The sequence below is a fragment of the Eptesicus fuscus genome, chromosome 14, assembly GCF_027574615.1.
Source record: "Eptesicus fuscus isolate TK198812 chromosome 14, DD_ASM_mEF_20220401, whole genome shotgun sequence".
Classification (NCBI taxonomy): domain Eukaryota; kingdom Metazoa; phylum Chordata; class Mammalia; order Chiroptera; family Vespertilionidae; genus Eptesicus; species Eptesicus fuscus.
In genome coordinates, this window is record NC_072486.1 from 52,154,527 (window position 1) to 52,175,048 (window position 20,522).

At 42.7% G+C, this 20,522-nt stretch overlaps 1 long non-coding RNA gene and 5 gene segments (V, D, J or C); 1 reads left to right on the forward strand and 5 right to left on the reverse strand.

Annotated features, from left to right (window-relative positions):
* Positions 1-1,727: 1,727 nt before the first annotated feature.
* Positions 1,728-2,426, reverse strand: LOC129151509 (T cell receptor beta variable 5-6-like). The segment is given in 2 exon segments: positions 1,728-2,207; positions 2,320-2,426. Coding segments are annotated over 2 exon segments (429 nt in total).
* A 118-nt stretch (positions 2,427-2,544) lies between these two features.
* Positions 2,545-7,286, forward strand: LOC114234768 (uncharacterized). The gene is made up of 3 exons (XR_003620951.2): positions 2,545-2,640; positions 5,962-6,055; positions 7,203-7,286. It is a non-coding gene; the product is annotated as an uncharacterized LOC114234768 (long non-coding RNA).
* A 102-nt stretch (positions 7,287-7,388) lies between these two features.
* LOC129151511 (T cell receptor beta variable 7-2-like) lies at positions 7,389-7,961 on the reverse strand. The segment is given in 2 exon segments: positions 7,389-7,765; positions 7,901-7,961. Coding segments are annotated over 2 exon segments (426 nt in total).
* A 624-nt stretch (positions 7,962-8,585) lies between these two features.
* LOC129151518 (T cell receptor beta variable 10-2-like) lies at positions 8,586-9,125 on the reverse strand. The segment is given in 2 exon segments: positions 8,586-8,959; positions 9,056-9,125. Coding segments are annotated over 2 exon segments (423 nt in total).
* Positions 9,126-12,974: 3,849 nt separating this feature from the next.
* On the reverse strand, positions 12,975-14,104 carry LOC103297315 (T cell receptor beta variable 5-5-like). The segment is given in 2 exon segments: positions 12,975-13,893; positions 14,006-14,104. Coding segments are annotated over 2 exon segments (564 nt in total).
* A 4,928-nt stretch (positions 14,105-19,032) lies between these two features.
* On the reverse strand, positions 19,033-19,637 carry LOC114227223 (T cell receptor beta variable 7-2-like). The segment is given in 2 exon segments: positions 19,033-19,394; positions 19,577-19,637. Coding segments are annotated over 2 exon segments (411 nt in total).
* Between the last annotated feature and the right edge of the window lie 885 nt (positions 19,638-20,522).

Sequence of the window (20,522 nt, forward strand, 5' to 3'; positions counted from 1 at the left end):
AACAAAAATTACTTAAGCATATATTTTTATTAAGCAATTTGTTGTATTTGCTTGTTTTAAATCTCTACAAGACACGAATTATTGGCCCCAGTTTAAAAATGTAAAAACTCGGACAAATATTTTCTGAGTCACCATCCCAAGACAGGTCAGAATAGGAACAGACAGGTTCCCAAAGCTGGATCTCTTTCCTCTTCAGCATGTCCCCTCCCAGGGGAAGCTGTTATGCAAATGATTTGTGTCAGAGCCAGAGTTTCTGAAAGGAATCTTTGAATTCATGTTCTCATTTTGAAGATGCCTCCCTCTACCAAGAGCAGAAGGGTGTGGTGATTTAAAGCATGGGTGGAAGTCAGTATGGCCCATGTTTGGGTCCCAGTTCCGGTATTTGTTAGCCGTTTCCCTACAGCAAAGTATCCAAACTCTCTAGCGATCAGTGTTTTCACCTGTAACCTGGGTAATTTGTGCTACCTCACAGAAAATGAGCAACGAATAAGATGACTAATGCACAAAATAAGTAGCATTGAACTCGTCTGCATTCATCAATAAACTTGTACCCCAGTCTGTAAAAGTCTACACCATTCACTTAATAGCGGTGATGTTCAGCTGTTTTCTGTAGTTCCTGTTCTGGGCAGATGCAGCGATTTCAGATTATCTGCTTGAAAGTGCTGAGTGTGAGGGCAAGCTGAGACCTTCCTTCATACACCTTCCAGTGGTTGAGAAACACTGATTCCTTGTAGTAACTCCCAGAATTCTGCTTGAAATTCCTGGACAGATTCTGTTTTCTTGGTTAATCTTCTGGTAGTCTGAAATCACCCTAGTCACTTAGCTCCTCTTTAGAGGGACATCATGGCCTCCCTCTATGTGAACTAGGAGAGGACAGATGCAAGTTTTCTGGCTTGAAGTACTATCCTATATCAGTGGTCGGCAAGCTCATTAGTCAACAGAGCCAAATATCAACAGTACAACGACTGAAATTTCTTTTGAGAGCCAATTTTTTTAAACTTAAACTTCTTCTAATGCCACTTCTTCAAAATAGACTCGCCCAGGCCGTGGTATTTTGTGGAAGAGCCACACTCAAGGGGCCAAAGAGCCGCATGTGGCTCGCGAGCCACAGTTTGCCGACCACGGTCCTATATAATAAAAGCCTAATATGCAAGTCGACTGAACTGCAGAACAACTGGTGAAACAACTGGTCACTATGACACGCACTGACCACCAGGGGGGCAGACGTTCAATGCAGGAGCTGTCCCCAGTCCACAGGCCCCAGGCCAGCCAAGGCAGGTGCCAGTCCCCCTCCCCCACCACTGACTGCCCCACAAGTCACCTCTAGCTCGGCCCTGATCGCTGGCCAGGCCAAATTTTGTGCATCAGGTCTCTAGTGTCTTATAAATTGCTAGGCAATCAGCTATGCAACCACACATGAGGTGTGACCTCTCCATCCCACCTCCGATGCTCTTGAGGGGAGACACAGGGCTCAGCTATATTCTATGGACCAGGACCAGGCAGCACCATGGAATTCTGGGGAATGTTGACTTCTGAGGCCTGGAGATGTAGGGTTGCCATTTAAGATATATTTGGGATGTCCTGGATCTGCAGCTTCTTGTCTATAAAATGGTATACTAAGTGTTTCCTCCTCTGTAAAGTGGACACACGTTGCTGACAATGCATTAGCACATACAACTTGGACCCCACTCTATCACAGCAGGAGTTCCTGCCATGTGCTAGGAATTGCCAGGTGCTGGCAGAGCTGGGAGGACGCTCAGGAAAGCTCTGGCTGAGCTCAACAGGGCAGAGAGAGTCTTAGAAAAGAACTAGAAGCCCTGGAAACTCACTAAGGCCCCTCCCTCTCCTGTGACATCCTCATCTGGGGCAGGGAGGTTTGAGTGCAGAGAGCCATGGACCCTGCAGGGCTGTGTCTAAGCTGCTGGCACAGAGATACACGGCCGAGTCTCCCAGCTGCAAGGCGCTCATGGCCAACTCAGAGCTGTAGTTATCGAACTGTTTTCCTAAGAACCGATCAGGGATGTTTCCTTTCTGTCCCTCCTCCTTTTCAAAAAAACTAATGAGGAACTCGGGGCCCTGTCCCGGAGCCTGTTGGTACCAGTACACAGTATTGTGTCCAGAGATAGGATGGCACTTCAGAACAGCCTTCCCCTCAGGACTTTTGATTAGGTGTCTTGGGGACTGGGTGACTCCAGCAGCCATGGAACCTGTGGAAGAAGGAGACAGAAGCTGGAGACCAGCACAGGAAGGAGATGGACAGGCCAGCAACAGTCAAGAACTTTGGGTTCAAGGGATGTCCCACCTGAACTCAGGACTCACCCGACCCCAGAAGACAGAGGGCCATGTAGTAGAGGAGCCAGGGGCCACTGGAAGACTTGGGCAGGAAAAGACTGGCCATCTCCCAGCTCTGGCTCTGGTGTTTGGGGTGAGAGAGCAGAGGCTTTTGCACCTCCCTTTGCTCTGTTTGGAGGGTTTTCTTGTGATGTCACTATTCTGATGTCACAGTCCTTGTAGGCTCCCACGGGCAACCTGCACTTCCTGGACAGGCTCAACTGGTCCAGGCATTCCCCTTTCTGTCCATCTTCCTATGAGCAAGTGCTGCTGGCTGTGCTGAGCTGGATGAGGCAGGCTTTATGGCAGGTGACCATTGTTTCTCTGTTTTCCTTAGAGCAGGTGTTCCTTGCTCTACATCTGACGTGAATTATCCAGGCTGCCCCACTGAAAGAAGCTCCATCACACTCTCCACCAAAGATAGGCTTCAAGAGAGAGCTTAACTCCAGGCAAGGCCAACCTCATGGCTCCCTGATGTGACAACACACCTGCATAGCAGTTCATATGGGAAGATATGATCAGCAAACCTCTGATTCATCAGATAGTCTCCCTGATGTAGAGACTAAACCAAGAGTCTGTCCCTTAACTCTCCCTGTTCCACAGGGCCCCATCAGCAGCCAACTCTGTGGATCCACAGTGCCCCCAAGCGGCCACTTGTGCAATAACAGTGTTGACACTACCCAGGCTGGCTGAGTTCTGTCTGAATTAGGAGTCAGGACCAGCCAGGACAATGCAAGCTCCTGCTGATGTGATGTTTACCTATCTCAGCTCACCCTTTGCAAGGTGGCACTGAGGGAAGTATAGTGCATTTTTCTAAAAAGGAAACACAAATTCTAAATCATCAATGAGTGTTCTGGGGAAGAGGACACCATGCATGCAGCTGCCCTTGGAAGCAGTAGAGGAAACTTGGGGAAAACATTCTCTCTCTCTCTCTCTCTCTCTCTCTCTCTCTCTCTCTCTCTCTCTCCCAAAAAAAAAATAAAAATATATTTTTATTGATTTCTGAAAGAGCAAGGGAGAGGGAGAGATAGAAACATCAATGATGAGAGAGAATCATTGACTGGCTGGCTCCTGCACGCCCCCTACTGGAGGTTGAGCCCACAACCTTGGTATGTGCCCTTGACCCAATTGAACCTGGGACCCTTCAGTCCGCAGGCAGATGCTCTATCCCCTGAACCAAACCAGCTAGGGTGAAACGTTATCTTTAACCAAAGGTAATTCCTGGAAAGACTTTACAGTGTGGTTCTACCAGCCAAAAAAAAAATCTAAGCAGCTGGAAATTAACCCTCTTTGAAGAGGGAGCTGCCTACTTACAGATCTTTTTTTTTTTTTTTTACCACCCTGTTGTTTCACTTGCTTTTTTAAAAACAATTGAATTGTGTATCTTTTTAAATTATTGATTTGTAGGAATTATTTGTATTTTGAATACATGACTTTTCATAGATACATGTATATTTTCTAAATATATTTTGTTGATGAGGATTTTAAAACCTTTGATAAACAAAAATATGCTTTTAAAGATATTTTTTGTCCTCTCAAAGACATCTTTGCCTACTCCAAGGACATGAAGAGAATTTGCTCTGCTTTCTTTTAAAACCCTTATAGATCATTGAGAATGATGACCCATCTCATATTTATTCATTTTTGTTTATGGCAAGATTAGCAAACTTTTTCTGTAAAGGCTCAGATGGTAAAGATTTTGGTTTTCTGTCCCAGCTCCTCACCTCTGCCCCTGCAGTGTCAGAGAGCCAGAGACATTGCTCATAAGTGAGCATGGCTGTGCTCCAATAAACTTGGTGTATGCATACTGAAATCTGAATTTCATATAATTTTCCTATGTCACAAATATTATTTATTTGTATTTTTTCAACCACATACGTAAACATCATTGGTTAGCTTCTGTGCCATATAAGAACAAGCAGAGGCAGATGTTGCTCACTCCTAGTTTTTGGAGTGGGATAAGAATTGAGTTCATTATTTTTTATATGGATATGGTTTTTATAGCACCATTGTTGAAATTACTATTTCTCCACTTTTGTTGCTACTTTACATATTTGATCTAGGAATCAGAACCTGAATCTTTAATTTATCAAAGCCTACTTGAAAAAAATGTCTATTAACCAAAAATTTTTTCATAAATGCCCTTGATTAGGGAAAGGGCATTTCTAATTATTGCTGATTTACTAAGAGTTTTTATCAGTTACAGATGTTGGGTTGTGTACAGTATTTTTTAACATCTATAGAGATAGTCATATGATTTTTCTTTTTTTTATATTTGAGAGTTAAACTACATTTCATATTTTTAAATTTTAAACTGGCAGTACATTACTGAGATAAATATCCTCTTTAGATGTCATTGCATTTGATATAATGGAATTTTGAAGAGATTATTAATCTGTGTTCTTGAGAAATAATTGTCTATTGTTTTTTGGTGTGGTTGTTTTGTGTGTGTGTGTGTGTGTGTGTGTGTGTGTGTATGTGTATGTATGTGTGTGTGTTGATTTGCTTTTTTGGTGTGTGTTTTTTTTGTTTGTTTGTTTTTGTAATATCTTGGTCTCATTTGAGTATCATAGTAGTGCTGGCCTCAGAATTATTCCCTACTTTCCAGCTTTCCCACTAAGCACTCCTACCAATTTTAATATGATATATTTTAATTTAATTTAAATCTCTTCATAATTTCCCTTTTAATTTGTTCTTTGCCCCATGGGTTATTTAGAAGATTGTTATTTCATTTACAAATATTTGGGAATTTTTTAGAACTCTTTCTCTTTTTTATTTATTTCTAACTTGGTTCATCTGTGGTCAGAAAACATGCTTTATAAGACTTGAATTGTTTTAAATGTATTGATACTTATTTTATGCCCAAAGTTTATAGCATCCTGGTCCATGGTCCATGTGCAATTGATAAGAATGTGTATTCTGCTGCTGTTGGGTGATCTGTTCTATAAATGTGAGTTAGGCCAAGGTGATCAATAATGTTGCTTATGTCTTCTGTAACCTCACTGATTTTGTTGGGGTGTGGGTGTCAAGTTGTTCAATCAGTTACTGACAGGTGTTGAAATGTTTTACTATAATTGTGAATTTGTCTATTTCTCCTTGCTGTTTTTGTTCAATGTTTTGAAGCTCTGTTTTAGATTAATAAATGTTAATGATTGCTATGTCTTCTTCTTAAATTGGCCCTTGTATCATTAGAACATGAGCTTGTTATTCCAGATGATATTCTTTGCTTTGAAATTGACTTTGTCTGATGTTATTATTGCTGCTCCAGCTTTCCTGTGCTTAGTGTTAGCATGGTATATCTTTTTCACTCATTTACTTTTACCTTCTGGGTCTTTATGTTCATAGTACATTTCTGGTGAGCAGCATACAGTTGTTGATTTTTCATTTTTACTCAAAATAAAAACCTGTGCTTTTTAATTGGGCATTGAGACTACTTTGATTTGATATGACTATTGATCTAGTTTTTAGTATGTATCATGATCTTGCTATTTGCTGTATTAGCCCCATCTTTTGATTTTTTCCTCTTTACTTCTCTTTATATATTCTTGTGTATTAACTGAACATTTAAATAATTCCATTTTTTCTTTTTTTGCTGACTTATTAGTTATAACTCTGTGTTTGTTATTTTAGACTCTACGGTTTGCAATTCACATCTCTGCCAAAACACAGTCTACCTTCAAGTGATATTAAACCACCGGACATAGATTAGGAAAACCTCACAATGGTAAGATATTTATCTATTTATCTATTCTCTGTCTTGCTATTGTTTTTACATACAGTAGTCCTGCCTTATATGCAGTTTCACTTTCCCCAGTTTTGGTTACCAGCAGTCAAGCGCTGTTCAGAATTATTAGTGGTCAATTCCAGAAATAAACAATTCTCAAGTTTTTACTTGAGCACCATACTGAGTAGCCTGCTGGAATCTTGTGCTGGCTTGTTCCACCCCAGATGGGACATGAGCCATCCTTTCTCTAGCGTATCAAGGCTGTGTGCACAGCCCGGTGTTAGACACTTTATAGCTGTCTCTGTTACCACACTGAGTGCAGTAACATCACAGTGCTTGTGTTCTAGTCACCCTTATTTCACTTAATAGTGACCCAAAGCACAAGAGTAGTGATGCTGGCAATTCGGACATGCCAAAGAGATGTCATAAAGTGCTTCTTTTAAGTAAAAAGATGTGCATATATAAGGTAAAACATATATATATATGGTTCAGTACTATTAGTGGTTTCAGACATCCATTGCGGGTTATTTCTGTATAAAGGGGGACCGCTGTAACTGTTATTCAGGTCTTCTTTAAACCAATTTTCTTTAACACCTTCTCAAGTAGGGCTTTTATTAAACCAAGCTAAATTTAAAATTCTAGTAAAAATACATTAGACCCTGCCTGGTGTGTCGCAGTGGTTGTGCCTCGATCCATGAACCTCGAAGTGCCCAGTTCACTTCCATTGGCACATGCTTGGGTTACAGGCTAGATCCATAGTGTGACAGTTTGATGGAGGCAGCCAATTGATGTTTCTCTCCAATCGATGTTTCTATCTCTCTCTCCCTCTCCCTTCCTGTCTCTATAAAATCAATAAAATTATATTTTTAAAAAATAGATTGGAGAAGAAGACTGCAGAATTGCAGAGAAAAATACTAACACAATATATGGGCTTACATTAGCATGCATTAATGTGGGTGACAGTTAATTGATCTCAATCACAGTTCTTACTAAGGGTTCTAATTTATGTAGTTTAAGGCTGGTGGCTGCATGGGGCTTTGACAGTGCTCTGCATTGGCTGCCCACACAAGAGCTTAATGAGGTCTGAGTCAGTGACACTCAGTACAGGGAGTTTATTGTAAATGTGTTGAAATTTTATATTTTACAGAAGATTCTACAATACCTTACACTCAGCCTGGGTGCTCAATCTTGAACTGTATAAAGGAATCCCAGAAATCCACAGCTAGAATGCTATTACCCAAGGTGATCTTACTGGTATTTCAAAGGTCCTTTTCTGACCTCCCACTATCAGAAAAATAATTAAAGTCCCAATGCACTTAATCCACTCCTTTGTTCAGGACTTTGGGAACTTTGAGGAGAGGTGAGCACATGAGGGTTTGAGAGCAGGAAGAGGGTGACTGTGCCACGCTGTGGTTAGACTGCTGGCACAGAGGTACATGGCTGAGTCTCCCTGCTCTGCAGGCTGGATCTTCAGAGTGGAGTAGGAGCCATCACGCCTCTCAGCAGAGAACCGCTCTTTAGGCATCCCTGATTTGTCTGGGGCATCCTTGCCTTGGAAGTAAAGCAAAAACTCCAGGCCCTGCCCCAGTGTCTGTCGGTACCAGTAAAGTCTGGTGTGTCCAGAAATTGGATCACACCTGAGAGTGACATTCTGTCCCCTCTCTGTGACTATGTGCCTGGGGGACTGGGACACTCCAGCATATGTGTGACCTGTGGAGACAGATTTGGAAATAGAATGAGGACAAATAATTGTAATACACACACACACACACACACACACACACACACACGAGCGTGCACGCGTGCAACACCACAATTAAAGTGTTTGGTTTTCTGAGGACTCACCTGCCCCTAGGAGACAGAGGCTCACCCAGCAGAGGAGCCTGGTGTCCATGGCAGGGTGAGGGCAGGAATGGGCGGTTCACCAGATCAGGGTCCTTGTGAGCATGAGCAGAGGAGGAGGGACTTCCCTCTCTCCACAGGCAGTTCCCATAGTGACATCACTGAGCCTCAGGATTGCCTGATACTAATTAATTAATTATATCTTCTAACTTGCCAGCAGTTTTTAGATGCACCATTCATTTAACTACAGTAAGAAAGAAAAAAATATTGTCACTCATAATCAGAAGCTCCTATTGTTTCTGCAGGTCACGACCAAGTGCCTTCACTTTTCATTAACCTCCATTTATTTTTATTTCTCTACAGCTCATAGCAATGTCTTATGTCCTTCTTGGTCACCATGCAGTAAACAATAGGTTTTTATAGCTTCTTTCCGGAAGAGGACTCCACTTTATTGACCTTTAAGACACTAGTGTGATGAGGTGAAAACCTAAAGCAGGGGAAGCACCTTCCCATGAAATAGGCCACCTGCAGAGGATAGACTGACAGACTACAACAGTGGGGAGTGTGTGTCTGAGGCCCTGGGTCTGATGCAGATCTGGCAGATACTACCCTGGAGGTGGATCTCACCACACACAGAGGTTCAACCTACTGTCTCAGGCCACTGGGGGCTCCAGGGTGTGAAGTTTGCTTAGGGCTCCCCTAAGTCCAGGGTGCAGGGCTTTCCTCTGTCTTTTTGTGCAGAGAGGAGGTGGCCCTGCAATGCTGTGGATTCACGGCTGGCACAGAAGTACACAGATGTCTGGGAGAGTGTCGTCGACTCCAATGTGAGGGCAAAGTTCTCTGTATTTGATCTAGAGACACTGTACCCATCAGCACCATCTCCTTTGGCGGTGATCCCAGCACCAATTGAGTAATAGATCAGCCTCAGCTCATGGCTCAGGTCTTGGCGATACCAATACATAATGTCGCGGTTATTAGTCTGGTGACAACTCAGTGTCACATTCTTTTCTGTCCCCACAACCTTGTAACTTGGGCTCTGGGTGATTTGGGCATCCAGGATTCCTGTAAAGAAAGCCACAGACCTGATGTTGTCATCCTAAGACAAAGGCTTGGGCTGAGGTCTTGGGAATCCAGGGCAGGAAGCCCACCTGTACTCACCTGCCCACAGGAGACAAAGAGCCACACAGAAGAAGAGCCTGGTGACCATTTTAGGTCCAGGGCAGAATCTCCTGTCTTCCTGTTCTGTTTTGAGGAAATTGACTCAGTGCTGTCACTGTCCTTGACAAATGCTTGAGCTGTAGAGCTAACCTGCCACACCCCTTCCCCACAGGAACAAATCAATGATCCTCTCAGTTACAGGAACCACCTGATGTCCAAAAAGTTTTCAAAGCCCCAAGGTCAGGGTCATTGGAATCTGAAGACGTGTTTTATATTGTTTCACAATTCACTGACTGATGGGAGCCCTGCCATTCATGCTCAGGTCTCTTCAGGTTCATGGGTAAGAATTCTCCCTTGGTTTCAGCTGAGGCCATGGAAGACTGTTTCACCTGCGACCCTGTGACTGTGCTTTTTGTGAAAAAGAGGAGACTGGTTATTAATGTGGATGAGCTATTCAGCCTGAGCTACACACTTCTTACATCTCCGGGAAGGTCTTGTACCCACCAAACGGGAGAATATTGATTGAATCATAAATGTGCTACAGTGCCAAGCTTGCAGCTAGTCAATATTAGGAGGAGCTTCTCTTTCTTATATGGGTTATATCTCAGTGTGAGGTCACCTATTTCTGTGAATGCATATATTGATGTCATCTCAATGGGCAATTAATAATCACACAACAGTGAGAAAGAACATCGAATTAGAAATCAGAGGCGAGGAGGAGGTTGATGCATCATCTCATGAAAAGGCTTGCAGCTTGGGGCCTGGCAAACTCAGGAAGGGCTGCTGCATCTTATCCAGGACTTAACTGGTCCCAGGGGAATAAGAGACACACAACAAAGGAGCCTATTTCTAGGCGTGGCCAATGCGAAAAAGAAGAGTTCTCAGCTAGGACTCACATTGTTTGGGTTAGAACACATGGAATCCCAAAGATCACAAGAAGGTATCATCTACCCATATTATTAGTATATTCTCAATGATACCTTAATTTCTTTAGGGAGATAAACATTTACCAGGAATAGTTCCTTTCCAGTTCTCTTCTAATTAATGAATGAGAGTCACAAATTTGATGTTGAATAAAAATGTACTGCATTAGAAAGCTTTTTTTGTTCTCCTTGTGCTTTTGCACGTTTTCCCCAAGATCCTGAATAACACATGTACATGGTAAGTAGTGAAGACTGGATAGGCCATGGAGACAATGAAGAATAATTTCAGGCCTTCTCATTTGCACAGAAACTGTTCACGACTTCTAAATATTTTCCTATTTTATTTTTAGAAAAGCACCATAAATTTTTATAAGCATACATCCCCACCAAGTCCAAGCTACTCTGTATGTGTATTCAATGAGTGTTTCTTGAATGAAAGGAATGAATGGTTATCGGAGTCCAGACAGACTCCACTTCTGTAAACATAACCCAGTCTAGCCAGTTACAAATAGTTCAGAGCTTGAAGAGAGCAGAGACACATGTGAGTCTGCTGGAAATTCAAAATAAGACAAAGTGAACTGGGAATTTTTCATTTATACTTGCTATTATAAGACTTTTTGAATGATTGGATGGCAGAATGAATGAAATGAAAAATGGCAGTCTCTTGTAAAGGGATGGGTCCTTTGATGGTCACTTCCTTCCATCACTGTCACCATTTAGGCTGCCCCTGGAGGCACAGTCTGAGATGAGGATTTAGGTGCAAGTAGTTTATTTAGAAAATGATCTCAGGAAGCAGGAGTAAGAGAGCAGGGAGGAAAGGTCATGCAAGGAGAAAATCAGAATAAGGTGCAATATTGCGGTTGTGCTGGGACATCAGGAGATGGATTTTGTTGGAACCTGCAGAGAAGCACACAGACCACCTCCTGAGCTGTCCTCCTGGATACAGAGGTTGAGCTCTCATCCCTGGCTCCTTTCCCTCCAGGAGAGTTAGCACTTCTGCAGCTCTGACTGCACTGGTGTGCAAGCCACATGGGCTCCCATGATAAAAAGGAGGCCAGAGCCGAAAGCTGAGGGACTCCCAGCCTGCAGGTGAGGGGGTGCTGTCAGAACCAGGTAAATGCACACAAACTTGCCTGTAATTGTTCACTGCGGCTGAGGCTGATACCAAGGTGGAATGGGATGGATGGCACTAGAAGCTCCACTATGATGGTCTCTCTTCACACAAAACCGTCCCTTCTATCATCTCCTCCGTGTGATCACCAATCACTGAAGCCACAACTTTCTGGAAGCACCACACCTTTTTGTACATCAGACTTAACATCAAACAAGAAGTGCTGTCCTGGATCCTATTTAATTTTCTCTTAAAAATCACCTTGATTTCACCCAATAAATGATCAGATGACAGTATTTGCATTTCAGAGGAGTGTCTAGCTGAAGCATAGATGAGTCAGTTAAAGTAACCCATGGCTGCCTTTGATCCCAGAACTTCACAAAGTAAATAATTGTGCTAGACTAGAGATCGGTCACAGTGTTTATAGAGTACAAAGAGGACTTGGGCCTATATTTTTATTAAGCAATTTGTTGTATTTGCTTGTGCATTATTTGCCCCAGTTTACAAATATAAAAACTCAGACAAACAGTTTCTGAGTCACCATCCCAAGGCAGGTCAGAATATGAACAGACAGGTCCGGGAAGGTGGATCTCTTTCCTATTCAGAAGGTCCCCTCCCAGGTGAAAGCTGTTATGCAAACGATTTGTGTTAGAGCCTGCATTTCTGAAAGAGACCTTTGGGTCCATGTTCCCATTTTGAAGATGCCTCTCTCTACCAAATGCAGAAGGGTGGGGTGATTGAAAGCATGGGTGGAAGTCAGTATCATCCACGTTTAAGTCCCAATTCTGATATTTGTTAGCTGCACCACCTTAAGCCAAGTATCCAAACTCTCTAACAATCAGTGTTTTCACTTGTAATGTGGGTAATATATGCTGTCTCACAGAAAATGTGCAATAAATAAGGTGATTGAATTAAATGAACAAAATGTGTGGAATTAAAGTCATCTGCATTGACCAATAAAATTGTACACCAGTCTATAAATGTCTACACCATTCATTTAATAGCTGTGATGCTCAGCTGTTTTCTGAAGTTTCTGTCCTGGGCAGAAGTAGGGATTTAAGATGTTCTGATGAAAAATGCGGGCAAGCTGAGACCCTCCTACCTTCACACCTTTCAGTAGTTTAGAAACACTGATCCCCTGCAGTAACTCCCAGAATCCTGCCTGAAATTCCTAGTGGGCTTCTGTTTTCTTGGTGAATCTTCTGCTAGTCTGGAAATCGCACTAGTTACTTAGATCATTTATTAGGGGGACATAATATCATCCCTCCATGTGAACTAGGACAGGACAAATGCACATTCTCTATGGTGAAGTTTTGTGTCCTAAAGATGGACAGTAATCAGCTGTGTATCCCCATATGATGGATGACCTCCCCCATCCCAGCTCAGAGGCTCTTGAAATAGGAGAGCCAGGGCTCTGTTATATCCTACTAGAGGCCCGGTGCATGAAATTCATGCATGGGTAGTGATCATGGCCTGGCCGTTGATCAGGGCTTAGCTGTGGGGCGACCGGCGGGGCTCTGCCTTGGCTGGCCTGGTGCCACCCGCTCGCTGGCCCTGGCTCCCACCACTGCCTCAGGTCACCTCCCTCTGCAGGGTGACCAATAGGGTGATCAGGGGAACCCCCCACTGGCACCCTCTTTGGCTAGCCTAGGGCCTGCAGGCTGGGAGCAGCTCCTGCATTGAGCATTTGCCCCTTGGTGGTCAATGCATGTCATAGTTACCAGTCGTTCTGCCATGCATTCCCCCATTCAGTTGATTTGCATAGTAAGCTTTTATTATATAGGACTAGAGGCCCGTTGCAGGAACATTCCTGCAATAGGGCTTCCTTCAGCGGTCTGCTTTCCTCCCTTCTCCCCCACCCCACCTGCTTCCCTCCCTTCTCCCCTGCCCCACTTGCTTCCCCACAGCTTCGCTTGGCTTCCTTCTACACTGTCTTCAGTCTTCGCTCTGCTCCTGGTTATGCAAATTAACCACCATCTTGGTTGGGTTAATTTGCATACTCGCTCCGGATTGGTTGGTGAGCATGGCTTGTGGGCATAGCAGAGGTACGATCAATTTGCATGTTTCTCTTTTATTAGATAGGATGGGCCAAGCCCAGGAAGCATCATGGAATTCTAGGGGTAATGTTGATTTTGGAGGCCTGGAGATTTAGAGTTAACATATGTGAAATATTCAGAATTTCCAGGATCTGCAGCTTCCTGACTATAAAATGGTATATTGAGAGCAACCTCCTCTGTAAAGTGGACACACATTGCTGGCAATGCATTAGCACACACAACATGGACCCCACTCTATCACAGCAGGAGTTCCTGCCATGTGCTAAGAAATGCAAGGTGCTGGCAGAGCTGGGAGGACACTCAGGAAAGCTCTAGCTGAGCTCAGCAAGCCAGGGAGGATGTTACAAAAGTAGCAAGTCCTATAACTTGCTAAGGCTCCTCCCTCTCCTGTGACATCCTCATCTGGGCAGGGAGGTTTGAGTACAGAAAGCCATTGACCCTGCAGGGCTGTGTCTAAGCTGCTGGCACAGAGATACACGGCCGAGTCTCCCAGCTGCAAGGCGCTTATGGCCAGCTCAGAGCTGTAGTTATCGAACTGTTTTCCTAAGAACCGATCAGGGATGTTTCCTTTCTGTCCCTCCTCCTTTTCATAAAAACTAATGAGGAACTCAGGGCCCTGTCCCGGAGCCTGCTGGTACCAGTACACACTGCTGTGTCCAGAGATGGGTTGGCACTTCAGAACAGCCTCCGCCCCACGACTTTTGATTAGGTGTCTTGGGGACTGGGTGACTCCAGTAGCCACAGAACCTGTGGAGGAAGGAGACAGAAGCTGGAGACCAGCACAGGAAGGACATGGACAGGCCACCAACAGTCAAGAACTTTGGGTTCAAGGGGTGTCCCATCTGAACTCAGGACTCACCTGCCCCCAGAAGACAGAGGGCCACGCAGCAGAGGAGCCAAGGGCCCCTGGAAGATTCAGGCAGGACAAGACTGGCCATCTCCCAGCTCCGGGCTCTGGTGTTTGGGGTGAGAGAGCAGAGGGTTTGCCCCTCCCTTTGCTCTGTTTGGAGGGCTTGCCTGTGATGTCACTGTTCTGATGTCACAGTCCTTGTAGGCTCCACAGGCAACCTGCACTTCCTGGACAGGCTCAGTTGGCCTAGGCATTCCCCATTCTGTCCATCTTCCTATCAGTAGGTGCTCTGGCTGTGCTGAGCTGGGCCAGGCAGGGTTTGTGGCAGTTAACCATCCCCCAGCTTCTCTGTTTCCTAGGAGCAGGTGCTTCTCGCTCTATACCTGGCTTGAAATATCCTGGCTGCCTGACTGAAGGAAGTCCCATCATACTCTCCACCAAACATATGCTCCAAAAGAGAGCTTAACTCCAGGCAAGGCCAAACTCATGGCTCTCTTACATGACAACACACCTGCAAGGCAGTTAATGTGAGAAAATATGATCAGCAAACCTCTGATTCATTAGACAATCCCCCTGATGTAGGGACCAAGATTCTCTCCCTTAACCCTCCCTCTTCCACAGGGCCCCATCAGCAGCTCTCTCCATGGATCCACAGTGCCCTCAAGCGGCCACTTGTGCAGTAGCGGTGTTGACACTACCCAGGCTGGCTGGCTTGTGAATTAGAGTCAGAACTGGATAGGACATTGAAAGCTCCTGCTGATGTGATGTTCACCTGTCTCAGCCCACCCTTTGCAGGTGGCACTGAGGGAGGCATGGTGAATTTTTCTAAGAAGGAAATACAAATTCTAAATCACATCAGTGAGTGTTCTGGGAAAGAGGACACCATGCATGCAGCTGCCCTGGGAAGGGGAGGAGGGACCTTGGGCAAAGTGCTCTCTTTAATCAAAGGTAATTCCTGGGGAGAACTGACCTTGGCCTTCTATCATTCAAAAAATCTAAGCAGCTGGAAATAGACCATTTGTGAAAAGGGAGCTGCCTAATTATAGAGGTTTTTTTCAACAGCCTTTTTGAGTCTTTTGCTTTTTTTAAATAATTGAATTTTTTACTTTTAAATTATTGATTTGTAGGACATATTTATATTTTGAATACATCACCTTTCATAGATATATATTTTTCTTAATGTATTTTGTTGAACAGGATTTTAAAACTTTTAATAAGGAAAAATATGCTTTTTAAAGATCAGAATATTTTTTGTCCTCTCAAAGACATTTTTACCTACTCCAAGGTCATGAAAAGAATTTGTTCAGCTTTATTGAGAATGTTGACCCATCTCATATTCATTTTTGTTTATGGAACTATCAGCAAACTTTTTCTGGAAAGGGTCAGATGGTAAAGATTTCAGTTTTCTGTTCCAGCTCCCCACCTCTGCCCTTGCAGTGCCAAAAAACCAGAGACACTGCGCTCGCGAGTGAGCGTGGCTGTGCTCCAATAAACTTGGTGTATGGATACCAAAATCTGAATTCCATATTATTTTCCTATGTCACAAATATTATGTTTTCAATAATGTATGTAAATATCATTTGTTAGCTTCTGGGCCATTTAAGAACAAGTAGAGGCCAGATTTTGCCCACTCCTGGTTTGTGGAATGAGATAGGATTGAGATTTATTATTTTTTTTATATGCAAACAGTTTTTCCAGCATCATTGTTGAAATGACTATTTCCCCCCTTTTTGTGGTAGTTTTAGTGTTTGATCTAGAGATAACAACATGCATCTTTACCTTACCCACAAAAATGTCTATTAACCATAGATTTTTCATAAATGCCCTTGATTAGGGGAGGATGTTTCCAATTATTTCTGATTTACTGAGTTTTTACCTGAAACATATGTTGAATTGTATCAAGTGGAGTTTTTTTTTGAGCATCAATAGAGATGATCATATGATCTTCCCCTTTTTTTTTTTTTTTTTTTTTTTTTTTTAGTATTTGAGAGTTTAAACTACATTTCTTATGTTTGAATGTTAAACTGGCTGTACATTGCTTAAGTAAACCCCACACTAGGTGAGGAAGCATTATGCACTGTAGATATTGTTCTACTTGATATATTGGAATTCTAAAAAGATTATTAATCTGTGTTCTAGAGGTATATTGGGCTATAGGTTTTTGGTGGTTTATTTATTTATTTTTTTGGTAATACCTTGGTCTCATTTTAAGTATCATAGTATGCTGGCCTCAGGGTAAGTAGGGAATTATTCATGATTTTTCAGGTTTCTCAATAGGCACTTCTATAGTGGCATCCTACCAATTTTGATATTATAAATTTTAATTTTCATTCCATTAAAATCCCTTTATAGTTTTCCTTTTGACTTGTTCTTTGCCATTTCATTTACAAATATTTGGGATTGTCCCGGAATGTTTTCTGTTATTGATTTCTAATTTAGTTCCTCTGTGATGAGAGAATATGGTTTGAATTCTGTTAAAAGTATTGATCCTTAATTTATACCCAAAGTCTATTATATCCTGGCCATAGTCAGTGTACACTCGATAAGAATGTGTATTCTGCTGCTGTTGGGTGAGCTGTTCTATAAATGTCAGTTAGGCCAAGGTGATCAATAATGTTGCTGATGTCTTCTTTATCCTCACTGATTTTATACAGTTCAAAGATTCTACAATAGAGCTTGAGCACTCAGGCTGAGCGTCAGGTATGGTGAAATCTTGTCCTGTAAAATATAAAGTTTCAACATATATACAGTAAACTCCCTGTACTGAGTGTCACTGACTCAGACCACACTAAGCAGGGCACTGTCAAGGCCACATGCAGTCAGCAGCCTTAAAAACGTACATTAGAATCCTCAGTAAGAACTGTCATTGAGCCCAGCCAGTGTGTCTCAGTGTTTGAGCATTGACCCAGGAACTGATAGGTCACTGGTTCGATTCATAGTCAGGGGTGGGGGGGTATCAAGTTGTCCAACCAATTACTGACCGGTGTTGAAATGTTTGAATATAACTGTGCATTTGTTATTTCTCCTTGTTGTTTTTATTCAGGGTTTTGAAAATCTCTTTTTAGATGCATAAATATTTATGATTAATACGTTTTCTTGGTCAAATTTGTCCTTTTATAATTAGAATATGAGCTTTGGTATTCCAGACAATATTCTTTGCTCTGAAATTTACTTTGTCTGATGTTATTAATTGCTGCTCCAGCTTTCCTGTGCTTAGTGTTAGCATGTTATATCTTGTCCATTCTTTTACTTTTACCTTCTGAGTCTTTATGTTCATAGTACATTTCTGGTGGGCAGCATATAATTGTTGATTTTTCATTTTTACTCAAAATCACAATCCATGGTTTTATTTGGGCATTGAGACTACTTTGATTTGATATGACTATTGATCTAGTTTTTAGTATTATCATAATCTTGATATTTGTTGAATTAGCCCCATCTTTTGATTTTTCCCTCTTTACTTCTCTTTATGTATTCTTGTGTATTAATTGAACATTTAAATAATTCCTTTTTTTTTTGCTGACTTATTAGTCATAACTCTGTGTTTGCTTTTTCAGTGGTGGCTCTAGGGTTTGCAATTCACATTTCTGCCAAAACACAGTCTACCTTCAAGTGATATTATATCACCAGATCTAGACTAGGAAAACCTCACAATGGTAAGATATTTATCCATTTAGCTGCTCCCTGACTTGCTATTGCTGTCATACATTTTACATTTATGTGAGAAGTAACAGAAGTCCCCCCTTATCTGCAATTTCGCTTTCCACTGTTTCAGTTACCAGCTGTCAAGCACCATTTAGAATTATTAAATAGTCATTTTCAGAAATAAGCAATTCCCAAGTTTTTACTTGAGCACCATTCTGAATAGCCTGGTGAAATCTTGTGCCATCTGGTTCTGCCAGACGAACCATCCCTTTGTCCAGCATATCAAGGCAGTGTTAAATAACCCACCATTAGGCACTTAGTAGCCATCTAGATTGGTTTTATCACATTGACTGTAGCAGCATCACAGCGCTTGTGTTCTAGTCAACCTTCTTTCACTTAATAGTGGCCCCAAAGCACAAGAGTAGTGATGCTGGCCAATTCTGACATGCCAAAGGATGTTATAAAGTGCTCCCTTTAAGTGAAAAGGTATGCATGTGTAGGGTAAACAGCATATATAGGGTTTGGTACAATCCGTGATTTCAAGCATCCACTAGGATTATTGGAAAGTATACTCCAATGATAAGGGGGAGAACCACTGTAACTGTTATTCAGATCTTCTTTGAATCAATTTTAACACTGTCTCATGTAAGGTTTTTATTAAATCAAGCTAAATTTAAATTTCTATTAAAAATAGATTTGAAAAGAGGAATACATGTTTGCCTGAAAAAATACTAAAACAATATATGGATGTACATTAACCTGCATTATTGTGGCTAACAAGTGCTCCTGGGTAATTATTTCAATGGCAATTCATATATATTATTGATTTCAGAGAAAGGGAGAGAGAGGAAGAAGAGATAGGAACATTGATGAAAGAAAACCATTGATTGGCTGCCTCTTGCACATATCTCACTTGGGATTTAGCCCATAACATGGCTATCTGCCCTGACTATGAATCGAACCAGTGACCTATCAGTTCCTGGGTCGATGCTCAAACACTGAGACACACTGGCTGGGCTCAATGACAGTTCTTATTGAGGATTCTAATGTACGTTTTAAAGGCTGCTGACTGCATGTGGCCTTGACAGTGCTCTGCTTAGTGTGGTCTGAGTCAGTGACACTCAGTACAGGGAGTTTACTGTATATGTGTTGAAACTTTATATTTTACAGGACAAGATTTCACCATACCTGACACTCAGCCTGAGTGCTCAAGCTCTATTATAGAATCTTTGAACTGTATAACGGAATCCCAGAGCTCCACAGCCATAATAATATTCAGGCATTTTGAAGGTCATTTCCTTACCTCCCACTATCAGAAAAACAATTAAAGTCCCAAATGCACTTATCCCCCTTGATGAGGGAAGAAGAGAGCCACTCGTTTGTTCTGGGAGCTATGAGGAGAGGTGAGCACATGAGGGTTTGAGAGCAGGAAGAGGGTGACTGTGCCACGCTGTGGTTAGACTGCTGGCACAGAGGTACACAGCCGAGTCCCCCTGCTCTGCACGCTGGATCTTCAGAGTGGAGTAGGAGCCATCACGCCTCTCAGCAGAGAACCGCTCTTTAGGCATCCCTGATTTGTCTGGGGCATCCTTGCCTTGGAAATAAATAAAAAACTCCAGGCCCTGCCCCAGTGTCTGTCGGTACCAGTAAAGGGCCGTGTGTCCAGAAATTGGATCACACCTGAGAGTGACATTCTGTCCCTTTTCTCTGACTATGTGCCTGGGGGACTGAGACACTCCAGCTTTGGTGTGACCTGTAGAGACAGAAGTTGGGAATAGAGTGAGGAAAAACAATAGTAAACATCTCTCTCTCTCTCTCTCTCTCTCTCTCTCTCTCTCTCTCTCTCTCACACACACACACACACACACACACACACACACACACACACACAGAAACTCTTGTCCACAGTTAAAGTGATTATTTTTAAGGACTCACCTGCCCCTAGGAGACAGAGGCTCACCCAGCAGAGGAGCCTGGTGCCCATGGCAGAGTCAGGACAGGAATGGCAGGTTCACTAGGTCAGGATCGTGTGAGCATAGGCAGAGGAGGAGGGACATCCCTTGTCCCCACAAGACAATTTTCACAGTGACATCATTTTCTCTTTCAATCTCTTCACCCTCGGGGACATGTGATGTATATTAAAGCACCCTTGGGTGACTAATTTGAATATTTATAAGCTCCTTTTGCAATAAATTCAATGTTTGGCTGTCACTCTGGACTCCTGTGCTCTCTACATGCAGAGGTCTCACTGCATTTCTAAGCTTTTCTTCTCATTCACCAGCCAGTCCAGTCCCCTGGGCATTTTCAGTAAAACAGGGCAATAGCATCATCAATACCAGATACCAAAGGGGTGAATTCAACTGTCTTATCTGCAAGTCACGATCTCCTGTGAGCATCCCTGTTTCTGTCACCATACCTTCCTCTCTACCAGTCACACATGCTCAACCTTATCCATTTCTTAGACCAGGGTGGGCATTGGACACTGGGCATTGACTTGGCTTTGCCCTGAAATGCACTGACATTCAGAGATATGAGAAGAAATGATTCCCTGGGAAAGTGTCTGAGTTGAAAACTCTTTTTCTTTCTGCACGTCATGACCAAATGCCCTTTCTATGTTCATTACCCTCCATGTCATTTTATGGCTCTATAGCCCATAGCAAAGCCTCCTGTCCTTCTAGGTCACCATGCAGTAAGCTATAGTTTTCTATAGCTTCTTTGTGGAAGAAGACTCCACTTCATTGACCTTTAAGGCACTAGTGTGAAATATACAAGGGGGTTGGGATGGATGTCATTTATAGTTGACTTTCCACTCTGGAGGCATCAGTCTCAAGCTGATGAGGTGAAAACCTAGAGCTGGGGAAGCACCTTCCCAGCTAATGGG